The sequence below is a fragment of the Nicotiana sylvestris genome, chromosome 1 (assembly GCF_000393655.2).
Source record: "Nicotiana sylvestris chromosome 1, ASM39365v2, whole genome shotgun sequence".
NCBI lineage: Eukaryota > Viridiplantae > Streptophyta > Magnoliopsida > Solanales > Solanaceae > Nicotiana > Nicotiana sylvestris.
Genome location: NC_091057.1, coordinates 76,911,635 through 76,925,334, shown reverse-complemented (window position 1 = coordinate 76,925,334; position 13,700 = coordinate 76,911,635). Strand labels below are relative to the sequence as shown.

Genomic DNA, 13,700 nt, shown 5'->3' with positions numbered 1-13,700 from the left:
TGACCTCGCAATTGCGAGATCAGAGCCTGCAACAAAATACCAGCTGCAACAGAAATTTTCCTAAGTCCCAAAACTCTCTGTGGCCTATCCAAAACTCACTCGAGCCCTCGGGGCTCCAAACTAATCATGCACACAAGTATAAAAATATTATACGGACTTGCTCGCGCGATCAAATCGCCAAAATAATATCTTAAACAATGAATTTAACACAAAAATTCATGATATTCTTAAGAACATTGAATTTCCATTTTCTCAACTATGGGTCCGATTTATACCAAATCAACTCCAATTCTTAGCAAATTTCACAAATTCGACTTAATGTACTGCGCTCCGAAACCAAATACGGGCCCGAGACCATCAAGATCACATACCATTTCATTTCCAAAAGTCCTTATATTTTCCAACAAACTATTTTCTTTAAAAATTCTTTTTCTCGTTCTAGGGACATTGGAATTCGATTCCGGTCATACGCCTAAGTCCCATATTTTACTACGGACCCTACGGGATCATCAAATCACGGGTCAGAATCTGTTTACCAAAAATGTTGACCGAAGTCAACTTTAATCAATTTTAAAGGACAAATTGAATATTTTTCTTAAATTTCACATAAAAGCTTTTCGGAAATGCTCATGTACTACACACGCGAATCGAGAAGAAGAAAAATAAAGTTTTTAAAGCCTCGAAACCCGAATTTTGATTCTAAAATGCAAGATCACCCTTTGGGTCGTCATAGAATAATAGCAAAATCTATATTCATAATACAATATATATTCAGAATATAGTTATATAAACATATACATACACTGACTACACATGTATCACTATACTGCATATATACTAAAGAGGTTAAAAATGTTAACCTCTGAATTCTCCCCAGCAGCTATATCACATTGTGTTTGGCATTTTGATTATCATGCAATTTGGCCTCGAATGACATTTGAATATCACCATCAATTGTTCCGATATATTTCTTTCTTTGGTATACCCTTTCTGTATTCTGATTGGCTTTAACGTGTTCAGAAAGTTTTTTAATTTTTCATTGATCAATTTTTGTAGAGAAGTGAACTCGCCCATCACCTAATCAATACACAAACAATTAGAGAGGGGTTAGAAACATATATGAAAGTTAATACATAAAATTTAAAAGGATTATGTTTTAACAGTACTCACATAATCCTTGAATGAATTTAGGTCCTTCATCAAACAGACAAATCATCTGATTTAGAATCTGCTGGCTTCTTAACAAGCAATACAGTTTCCTTGATTTCAGTATTACTAGTAGGAGGCGATTTGGTTTGAGGTATTATAGACACATATTGAATTGGACTCTCTGTAGTTGAGGGATCAATTAGTTGTTGTTTGCGCTTTTTGTGAGGCGGTGATGAAGATGGACCAACACTTGCTTCATATTTCTTCTTAGGCTGAAGAGGTGGTGTAGGACTAAAGTCATCAGAATCATCTTCATTGTTGTTTGAATGAATAGGACCTTTGTCTGCATCAATGCCTATCGGAGGAACCTGAATAACAGCAAACTCTATATTGTTTGGTTGAATATTGTTGTATACAATCTGAAAATAAAAATACAATCAAGTAAAGGACACTTGTTGTATGATTACAAATGTAATATGATGGGAAATTATGTGTATACATATATTCAGTTGTATTGTATACAAAATCATGCACATTGAATTAAATGTGTATTTGTAAACTGTTTTATGTATTCTAATGTATTCCAATTAATTTGGAAAATAGTGATATTAATGTACGTTGTATGCAAATATATTTAATTTCTAATACTAACACTGTATTATGTATCTACTGTATTCAGCCTAATTTTGAAACATGGACATTGATGTATGATGCATCCAATTGTATTTCAATGCTAATTTCAACAATGATCTCACTAAGTGAAATATATTCTAAACCAAAAATATCAGCCAATTAACGAATAGTAAGTTACCACATTTCCTTGGTCGTTGAACATGCCGTTCACCAAGTAAACATAAGTTGGCTGGTTAACAATGAATTTCCACTTGAGTATTCTGGGAATCCGGTTATCAACTCACAGTGCAATTTTAGGGTCAACCTTTGAATAGTACTCGTAAAATCATACTTGCATAGCGAGAGGCATCCCAACTATCCTATAGTACTTCTTTTGAGAATCCATCTTCTTGCTAATGGATTTAATAAGGTGTTCGAATGCATCCTTACACCATGGATAATCAGAATATCTCCCGCTCTCGACCAAGTCAAAATGTAGTCTTGGGATGGTAAAAGAGTTCTTCTCGGTGGATAATATGAAAGTGTGTATGAAAACCAACACAGCTATTTTGATGTCATCCTCAATATTGTCATAACCCCAATTCTTGTCATCAAAGCATTTCAACAAATCTTTCTGCTTGACATTCTTTGCACCGCCAAAGTATGTATCCACAATCATGTTAGGCACCTTTGTGTTAAACTGAAAATCGTCAACGTCACTAACACAATTGAGACCAGTAACCAACGCAAACTCCCTAATTGAAAAAGGATAATGTTGTACCATTGACTTATATTGAAAATGAATCATCATGACTTCTTTCCAACTGCAGAACCACGAAGCACCTGAACAATTGATGTTGGACCTCACACCACTTCATATCGAGGAAACTTCCAAAATAAGTAGGACCAAATATTTTGTACTGCTCTGGAGTAAGTTTTTCTTTAAGATCGGAGACTATGTCTGTGTTAGTGTAGGAACTGATATGCGGTGATAAAATAGGTAGGTGTTTAACAAATAGTTTAATTTCTCACATATAATAAAAATTACAAAGATTTAATAAATGAGTGAAAATATAGATGAATACAGTTATTTGGAATACCTAACTCATTCATATTTTGCAAACATAATGTATTGATAATTACCATAAAAAATGAGAGTTGTGACAATGATTGTTGTTCTAAATACAACAGAATACAGTTGGCTTGAGAATACACATGAAAACACTTAGTTGGAATACATAACTAAAACTAGAACAACTAGTGTATTTAAAAAAAGATGTGGGATGAACTAGTATACATCTAAATAAATCTAAATACAACATACAAAAGTCACTGTAATAAGTACAAATTAGTGAAGGCACTATTGAATACATATACATACATCAACATACAATAAGAGAAATCAGTGTAGGCACTATTGAATACATATAAATACATTTACATACAATAAGAGAAACCCATTGTAGAAGGTAATAATCAATGTATGCGGACTCAAATACATATAGATACATCTACAATTACCTTTTTGTCTGGTGTATCCGAGCTAGTTCCTGCATCGACCTCCTTTCCCTTAACACCTGAAGCACCATCCATAAGTTTTCTTCTCTTTTCCGCATCAGGAAGTGTTGATTCTTTCGAAGATTTCTCAACATGGGCTTCTTTCGATGTGTCATTGCGTATTTTTGTTCTCCTCTCTGCAACTGTATTTGTTGCTGAACCTGCAAATACATATTTCGCTTAAGTGATTTGCAAATCGTAAGAGGGCCCATCGAAATTGAGTGCTTTTATGGGTATACCTCGAGTAACCCTCTTCTGGGATGTTGAATCAGCCATTGGAGAGGAAATTTCAAGTTTTTAGTTGAAAGCATAACAAACCAGATCTTGGCTGGGTACCTCATCAAGTTTTGTTTGAACTGCCCTGAAACATCGGGCTTGGTTTGTTTAGGCTTTGAGTGAAGGCCTGTATTGCCTGGTCATCCGAGATCGGGGGTAATCCCATTCGTTCCATCAGGGAATGAGGTGCGAATTCCCATAGCATTTTATTCTCCCTTTGTTTGGCCCTGGATGTGTCGGGCTCTTTCGTCGTTGTTTCGATGGAATTAGCATATGCCTTTATGGAGGAATCTACCAGTATGGTAAGTGGGTTTACGAAGTTGGGTGCTAGGTTATGATGCCTCATCATGGTCCTTTTCGAGGGTGTTTCCCTGAGCCTCTTCAATAAGAAGGACTCGATCTCATCATCTTTTGGGTCGTTGATTTTCTCTGTGCACGCATAGGCAGCGATGTGTTCGTTGGGATCTAAGGTCCCGTTGTATTTAGGGAGTTCTGGCATTCTGAATCTCTTTGAAATGGGTTCCGGGGCTGCTTCCTCTAGGAACAGCCATTGCACGAACTTCCTCGAATCTACACCTTTCAGGACCGGGGGCGAGCCCGAGATTTGGTCAACCCTAGAGTTGTAGGTCTCGACATTTTCATTGTTGGTTGCTATAAATTTCTCACCTGATTCGATCCTTTTGGTGAGGTACTCTAGCATTTTTACTATGGTAGGGTCGGCTACCGATCCGTTATTGCTTAACCTCTCTGGTACCCATTTGATTGGGCGAGCTGTTTCTGGCGCTGCTGTGCTGGGAGTCTTCGGATGGCTTTGTAACTAAGCGATGGCCAACTTTTGTACCTACAACATTTCAAAAATAACATGAAGACTAACTTCTTGTTCTTTCCGAGCTGGGATTTTTTGGGCTTCCTGTCGGTTGCTATGTCGTATGCTCCTGTCGGTGTGTGAGGTTTCATCGACCTGCTGCGCGTCTAGCAAACCCGCATCTACTGGAATCGATCCAGGTGTATCATCGGGGTTCTGCGGTGGGGCACCAACGACTAGAACAACCACACTGTTTTCGCCGTGATTTTTGAGGTAGTTGTTCTCAACCCTGTTAACTGAGCCAGACATTTCGACCTGAAATCAAGAGATCTTGGACAAGAAAAGTGTGAAAGATAACTTGCATTTGTGCAATGAAACCAGCAAGAAAATTATCACTATTATTTTTAGCCCCACGGTGGGCGCCAAACTGTTTACCGTGAAAATGGTAACAACAATTAAATTTGTAAATGGGATTCTAAAAATATGTGATCTATTTTTATGCTAATTGTTAGAGCAGTTGATGCTAAGAGTATGACGTTTGACGGAGAGATACAAGTTAAAATAGGGCAGTAATCAAACCAGGAGACTTGCTGCCCGAGCTTCGGACTGGCCGATGAAGGAGCCTTGGGGTCTATATCCGGCTCGATCTCGAGGTATCAGGGGTAATCGGGAAAAGGGATAACAGTTAAGATGCAATCAAACAGGCTCTTTATGGCCAATATCAAGTAATAAATGAAGAACAAATATGAAGGTAATAAATGCTAAGAGTGGCCTCGAGCTAGTAAGAACGAGCAAGTTAGAGAGAAGAAAGAGAGATATATATTATTAATCTTGGGGAGAATAGTTGGAGCAACATCAGCCCTTTACAAAGTAGGGTGGGTTCCCCTTATATAGGAGGGGAATCCGGTTATAGTACAACATACATTAATTGTAAAGTATGGAAATGGAACGACTAGATGTGACGCTTCGACATAGGCACTGGATAGGCCGGCTTTGTCAGATTTAGATGTGTGCCTTGGGAATTTCCCTCTTTGCTCTAGCCTCGGTCTTCATCTTCTTTGAGTCGCACCTCGACGAGCCCCGAGGGAGGGGACTCGGTCGCAAGTCCACATCCTCTGGGTCTCGAGGTATTCTTCCGAAGTGGCTTGATAGCGAGAAATTAAATCTTCTGATTTCGCTGAATACAAGTATTTCACCCGTATTCCTCCTCAATATATCACCCTTATTCCTCCTCAATATGTCACCCTTATTCCTCGTATTGAGACGTGCACCCCGATCCCACCATATCAGTACCAATCACAAAATAAGAACAAGAATTTCTCAATTTAGTTCAAAACTCTCCACAATATTTAAACATCAAACTAAAGCAAACGGAAAGTTGTACAATTAGGAAACTTCACTCAAATTATACTACTCAGTGAAACCAATCCAAAATATACCAGAAAACACTGATAACCGACTCGAGCCAATAACATGAGACAATGAAACTACGGAATAGCTAATACCTTCAACAATGAAAACAAGGTTTAACAAGTAGAAATTAAGCATGAAAATACCAGTGAAACATGTAGCAGTTAAGGTAGGAAACAATATATTATGAACGGAAAGAAAACAGGCAAAACAGATAAATTGGCAGCGCATAGGTACTCGTCACCTCACCTATATGCCACACACATGGATTTTCACATAACAATTAAGTCGGGGATCCCTAATCCCTCGAGTCAAAGGTAGACACAACACTTACCTTGATCCACATACCACTCACTGCTCAATTACCGTTTTCCTATAATTTCCACCTTCGAACCACCTATATCTAGTCATACTTAACTTTAATAACATCAATTATTGCTAAAGAAATCAATTACAATACATAATTATAAGTTTCTCAATAATTTCCATAAAAAGTCAAAAACCGACCCTGGGCTCGCTTGGTCAAAACTCAAGGTTCGGACCAAAACCCATTCACTCTTTCAACCCTGAGCCCAAATATGTAATTAGTTCCGGAATCCGACCCCAAATCAAGGTCTAAATCCCAAAATTTGTAAAATCCCCAAATCTCCTGAAATCCATAATATTCTACCATTAAAGAACAAGATTTAGGACTAGGAATTCAATGGGTGATGATGGAAATTGAAGAAAACGAGTTAAAGAGTGCAAACCTATGATTTGGTGTTGAATTACCTCTTAAAAATTGCCCTAGGTTGAGTTCTAGTGATGAAATATGAAATTTGGGAAGAAGTTTCATTTTTGTTCTGTTTTGAAAATCACTAGACAGGTCTTTATCGCGTTCACGAGAGACTTATCGTGATCACGATGCACAGCGGCCAAAAAGGCCTTCTCGTTCATGAAGAGTTGCATGCGTTCACGATAGTCTGTGTCCCCTAACCTTCACATTCGCGAGCCTAGGCCCGCGTTCGCATAGAACAACTCGATGATTCCTAGCCCACATCCAATACACTACGTGTTCACGTCAAGCCGGTAGCGGTCGCAAAGTGCAAACCCCCTAGTGCTCCACGTTCGCGACCGAAGCCTAGTGTTCACGTAGAACAAATCTGTCCCCAACCCAGCTTTCACTTCGTTTTCGCATGAGAAGCTTCGCGAATGTGAAGAAGGAAACCAGCAAGTGCTGAAGCTGGAGAAAACCAGAATTTTCCTAAGTCTAAAACATCCTGAAGCCTATCCGAAACTCACTCGAGCCTTCGGGGAACTAAACCAAATATGCACACAAGTTTAAAACATCATAGAGACTTCCTCGTGCGATCAAATCGCCAAAATAACACATAGAACCACGAATTTAGGACCAAATTGAATGAAATTTTCAAGATAGTTTTAAAACATCGAACTTCTTAACTGGACGTCCGAATCACGTCAAATCAGTTCCGTTTCTTACCAAATTTCTCATATATGGTATAAATATAATAACAGACCTGTACCGGGCTCCGAAACCAAAATACGGACCCGATACCAACAAGATCAAACATTACCAAATTTCTTTAAACCATTATAATTTCAGTTTTTCAATTTTAATAAAAAAAATCATATCTCGAGCTAGGGACCTCGAAATTTGATTCCGGGCATACGCCCAAGTCCAATATTTTTCTACGGACCCACAGGGAGCGTCAAAATATGGGTCCAGCTATGTTTACTCAAAACATTGACCAAAGTCAACAAAAATCAACTTTTTAGGCGAAAAATTAAAATTTCATCAATTATCCACATAAAAGCTTTCCAGAAACGCGCCCAGATTGTGCACGCAATTGGAGGACGAATAAAATGAGGTTTTGAAGGCCTCGGAACATGGAATCGAGTTCTAAAACATAAGATGACCTTTTGGGTCATTACATTCTCCATCTCTAAAACAATCGTTCGTCCTCGAACGGACATATAAAAGTACTTGAGCTGGTGAAAAGTTGGGGATATATGCTCCGTATATCGAACTCGGACTCCCAGGTAGCTGCCTCAACAGGTTGACCTCTCCACTGCACTCGAACCGAATGATAACTCTTCGATCTCAACTAACGAACCTGCCAGTCTAAAATGGCTACCGACAAATCCTTATCCAACTGGACAATGCTTAAATCTAACATGTGGGATGGATCGCCGTGATACATTCGAAGCATGGACACATGAAACACTGGATGTACCACTGATAAACCTGGTGGCAACGCAAGTATGTAGCCCACCCTCCCACTCACTCAAGGATCTCAAAAGTACCGATATACCTAGGGCTTAACTTACCCTTCTTTCCAAATCTCATTACGCCCTTCATGGGCGATAACCGAAGCAACACTCTCTCTCCGACCATGAATACCATATATCGAACCTTACGGTCGACATACCTTTTCTGCCTAGACTGATCTGTACAAAGTCTATCCTGTATGATCTTAACCTTATCCAAGGCATCTTGTACCAAATCGGTACCCAATAACCGAGCCTCCCCCGACTCAAACCATCTAATCGGCGATCGATACCATCTACCAAATAACGCATCATGGGGAGCCATCTAGATGCTCGACTTATAACTGTTGTTGTAGGAAAACTTCGCTAACGGCAAGAACTGATCCCAAGAACCTCTAAAGTCAATAACACATGCACACAGCATATCCTCAAAGATCTAAATAGTATGCTCGGACTGTCTGTCCGTCTGAGGATGAAATGTTGTGCTCAAGTCGACCCATATATCCAACTCACAATGTACTGCCCTCTAGAAGTGTGAGGCAAACTACGTACCTCAATCAGAAATGATAGACACGGGCACACTGTGAAGATGAATGATCTCACAGATATAAATCTCTGCCAACCGCTCCGGAGAATAGGAAACTGCCACATGAATGAAATGCGCTAACTTGGTTAGTCTATCCATAATAACCCAAATTGCATCGAACTTCCTCTGAGTCCGTGGGAGTCCAACAATGAAATCCATAGTGATATGCTCCCACTTCCACTTGGGAATCTCTATCTTGTGAAGCAAACCACCAGGTCTCTGATGCTCGTACTTTACTTGCTGATAATTTAGACACCGAGCTATATATGGAATAATATCCTTCTTCATCCTCCTCCACAAATAATGCTACTGCAAGTCCTGATACATCTTGGCGGCGCCCGGATGAATAGAATACCGGGAACTATGAGCCTCCTCTAGAATCAACTCATGAAGTCCATCCATATTAGGCACACAAACACGACCCTGCATCCTCAAAAATCCATCATCTCCAACCTAACCTGCTTGTCATCACTGTGCCACACTGTGTCCCTAAGGACAAACAAATGAGGGTCATCATACTGCCGATCTCTGATGCGCTCAAATAAGGAAGACCGAGCAACTGTGCAAGCTAAAACTCGACTGGGCTCAGAAACATCCAACCTCAAGAACTGATTGGCCAAGGCCTGAACATCTAATGCAAGTGGTCTCTCACCAACTGGAATGTACGCAAGGCTACCCATACTAGCTGAATTCCTACTCAAAGCATCAGCCATCACATTGGCCTTTCCGGGATGATACAAGATGGTGATATCATAGTCTTTCAATATCTCCAACCACCTTCTTTGCATCAAATTGAGCTCCTTCTTTTTGAACAAATACTGTAAACTCTTATGATCCGTGAACATCTCACACAACACGCCATATAAATAGTCCCTCCAAATCTTCAACGCGTGAACAATGGCTGTCATCTCCAAGTCATGAACTGGATAATTCTTCTCGTGAACCTTTGGCTGCCGGAAAGCATATACAATAACCTTGACACCCTACATCAATACCTCACCAAGTCCAATACGAGATCCATCACAATTTACTATATAGGTCCCTGAACCTGTGGGCAACACCAACACCAACATCGTAGTCAAAGTTGTCTTGAGCTTCTGAAAGCTCGCCTCACACTCGTTTGACCATCTAAACGGGGCACCCTTCTGAGTCAACCTGGTCAACGGGGCTACTATAATGAAAACCCCTCCACAAATCGACGGTAATAACCCACCAAGCCCAAGAAATTACGGATCTCTGTGGCTGAAGTAGGCCTAGGCCAATTCTGAATGGTGTCAATGTTCTTAGGATCCACCTGAATACCCTTTGCTAAAATAACATGACCCAAAAAGCAACTAAACTCAACCAAAACTCACATTTCAAAAACTTAGCATATAACTGGTTGTCCCTCAAAGTCTGAGTAGGATCCGAAGATACTGCTCATGCTCTTCTCGACTACGGGAGTAGATCAAGATATCATCAATAAAAACAATCATAAAGGAATCCAAATAGGGCTTGAACAACCGATTCATCAAATCTATAAATGTTGCTGGGGCATTTGTCAGCCCAAATAACATCACTAGAAACTCATAATGCCTATACCGAGTTTGAAAAGATATCTTAGGGACATCAGATGCCCTAATCCTTAACTGATGGTAGCCAGACCTCAAATCAATCTTTGAAAACATGTTGGCACCCTGAAGCTAATGAAATAAGTCAGCAATCATCGACAACGGATACTTGTTCTTGATGGTGACTTTGGTCAACTATTGATAGTCTATGCACATCCTCATCAGTCCATCATTATTCTTTACAAACAACACCGGCGTACCCCAATGCGATACACTGGGTCTAATAAATCCCTTATCACGTAAATCCTGCAACTTCTCCTTCAACTCTTTCAGCTCTGGTAGGGCCATGTGGTATGGCGGAATATAAATGGGTTGAGTGCCTGGAACCAAATCAATACAGAAGCCAATATCCCTGTCGGGTGGCATCCCTGGCAGGTCTAAAGTAAATACCTCAGCAAACTCCCGAACAACTGGTACAGAGTCCATGGAAGGAACCTCCGCACTAGAATCACGAACATAAGCCAAATAAGCCAAACACCCCTCCTTGACCATATGCCGAGCCTTCATATGAGAGATAACCCTGCTTGTAGAATGACCAGGAGTCCCTCTCTACTCTAATTGAGGCAACCTCGACAATGCTAAGGTCACAGTTGTGGCGTGATAGTCCAATATAGCATGATAAGGTGACAGCCAGTCCATCCCCAATATAACATCGAAATCAACCATATCAAGAAGTAGGAGATCTAAGCTAGTCTCAAGACCCCCAATAATAACCACACATGAATGACAGACACGATATACAATAATAGAATACCCCACGGGTGTGGACACATACACGGGAGCACTCAAAGAATCACGAGGCACAACCAAATATGAAGCAAAGTAAGATGACACATACATATATGTAGACCCTGGATCAAAAAGAACTGAAGCATCTCTACTACAAACGGAAACAGTACCTATGATAATAACATCAGATGACATAGCCTCAGGCCTGGTTGGGAAAGCATAACATTAGGGCTCAGCCCCACCACTCTGAACCATATCCCTAGGACGACCTCCTACTGGCTGGCCTCCACCTCTAGTGGCCTAGCCTCTACCTCTGGCTCCCTGACCCCTACCTCTAACTGGATGAGTGGAAGGTGCAGTAACTAGTGTTGGAACCATGGCACGAGAACCCTGATATTGTGGCTGAACACCTACTAATCTCGGACAGGTCCACTAGATATGCCCATACTCACCATACTCGAAACATCCATCCTGATACTGCGACTGTGGAAATTGAGACTTACCCTGACGAGCCGACTGACCGTGATAGCAACTCTGAAAAGGAGGTGCTCTAATAGGAGCTGGTGGTGCACTATAAGCTAGCTACCCTGAAGGTGGTACATAAGGACCACGGTTCCCCGATGCTCCATGGGATGTCTGAAGTGCTAAATGAAACGGCCTGGGAGGACGATGTAAAGCCCCAGAAAAGTTTGCTTAGTAATTTAAGATTTCGTGGTGCCAAGGTAGGCTAATTATTTTATCTTGCGTGCAAATGAGGATTAATGATATTATTGATATCATTTGGATATGGTAATAAGTGTATAAGTCTTATTATAATTGATTTAGGGTCTAAGGAGAAGCCTAAGTCTAAGACAAGTTGGAAAATTACCAAATAGACTAAAGTTGTAAATGAGTACGCACAAGACCTCATTTTGGACAAGTATATCTATATTTTTATAATGTTTTGTGCAATGCACAACCTATCAAATGAAAGGTCTTTGAGTCTAGTTTCCAATGCTTCAAACCATTTGTCATTTGGACACTCATACCAAAAGTTATGACCAAATTATCAAAAGTAACGCAAAATTTTACACTATCGCGGCACCCCATGCGGTGCCCCACGCGGCGCGGATATACAAAATCGGGTTTTTTGTTATAAAACGACATCATTTCATCAAATAGATGGAAGGGACCATTTCTTGAGCAAAAATCAGATACTTTTAGAGAGAGAGAATGCCCTAGAGTGGGAAAGTGTTCCTCATCAATTCTTCTACAACTCTTGTGCAAATCTTGAAGGATTAATAAGGAAAACCACACTAGGTCTTCATCCTTGAGGTAAGATTCTATACCCTAACCCTTAATTTTGAATTTTAGCTAAAGGCAAGTATTTATCAAGAAAGTTTGTGGGTATTGGAGTTTTTATCTTGTTTGCATGTGTTGTCAAAAGATGTAGGAACATGGTTGAGCTAGAAATGGAAAAGTATGGGTTGTGGGTTGATGAAATCCTCTATAAAAGGACCATAAAGATTTAACCTCCTATGGTGTTTGATAAAATGCTCAAATGAGCTAGAATTATGAATATCTTCCTAATTTGTGTTCAATTTTGTTATGTCTCGAAGTAGATGGACATTGCTAGAATTTTCGGAACGTTGTAGTAACTTAAGGAAAAGCTCTTAGAGGTATGTATGGCTAAAACCCCCTTTTATTAGAAATTGAGCTCCGTTGGAGTTTACTAAAGTGTGGTAAGATTTGAATTTGTTAATGTATTGATTGTTATTGCGCATTAATTGATTTGCAATTAACTACACATATACATGAAGGATGTGCCTCAATGTGAGTAATGTACCATTCTTGATAATTAGGGAAGTATGAAGAATACAATTATGTGTTGAAATGCTTAGGCTATAGGCCAAGATAGAAACCGAGAATTATTCAGGCTAGCTATGTGCCCACTTACTTGTACTGCAACTTGAATTACTTTTGTATATGCCTATGATCACAACATGCAAGATGAATACTGAAAATGGAAAACTATGTTATAATGGTGGCCCTAAGTGCCAAGGAATTGATATGATATATATATGAAATAAAGATTCAGATGTGATGACTAATGAGAAAGGAACAACGCCTAGATAAGGCGGCCTAGCCGATCGGGTCGTGATCGGACACCATGCCGCACACTTGGTGGTAATGTGCTGATATTGAATTCCGGATAAGGGAAATGAAATAGTTATTGAGATATATTCCTCCAATGAGGCAACCTAGCTGGTCGGGTCATGATCGGATTCCGCTCAAGATAGCGGTGGTATTGAACACAGTGATGAAGATATGAAAGAAATGCCCCAAACTATGTTTTGGAAATTATATAAAAGATTGAATGAATTGCATATTTGATTTACTCATGTGATTTACTTGTACTTTATTGATAGTTCTTTCTAGTAAAATGGTGTTTAGTTATACATACTAGTGCTATTCGATGGCACTAACGTTCCTTTTGCCGGGGGCGCTACATTTTTTTTTATGAATGTAGGTGGCTCCATTGCGGATAGTGCCGATCGCGCATAGCAGAGTACGTTCTTCTCAATGTCTTGGTGAGCCCCTTTCTCCTTCAAGGGGTTATATTGTACATCTTCTTATTTTGGACTTTCACTTTTGAGGTATAGCCGGAGCCTTGTTGCCGACATTGTTATCACGTCTTTTGTATCCTTAGAGGCTTCGT

At 39.9% G+C, this 13,700-nt stretch overlaps 1 protein-coding gene across 1 annotated transcript; it reads right to left on the bottom strand.

Moving 5' to 3' along the window:
- Positions 1 to 10,822: 10,822 nt before the first annotated feature.
- LOC138871697 (uncharacterized) lies at positions 10,823 to 11,197 on the bottom strand. Its single transcript, XM_070149595.1, has one exon. The coding sequence runs from the start codon at positions 11,195 to 11,197 to the stop codon at positions 10,823 to 10,825; it is 375 nt and encodes a 124-aa protein (XP_070005696.1).
- Between the last annotated feature and the right edge of the window lie 2,503 nt (positions 11,198 to 13,700).

Excerpts from the sequence above, each read along its gene's own strand:
- LOC138871697 (XM_070149595.1), bottom strand. The coding sequence starts at position 11,197 with ATGTCATCTGATGTTATTATCATAGGTACTGTTTCCGTTTGTAGTAGA.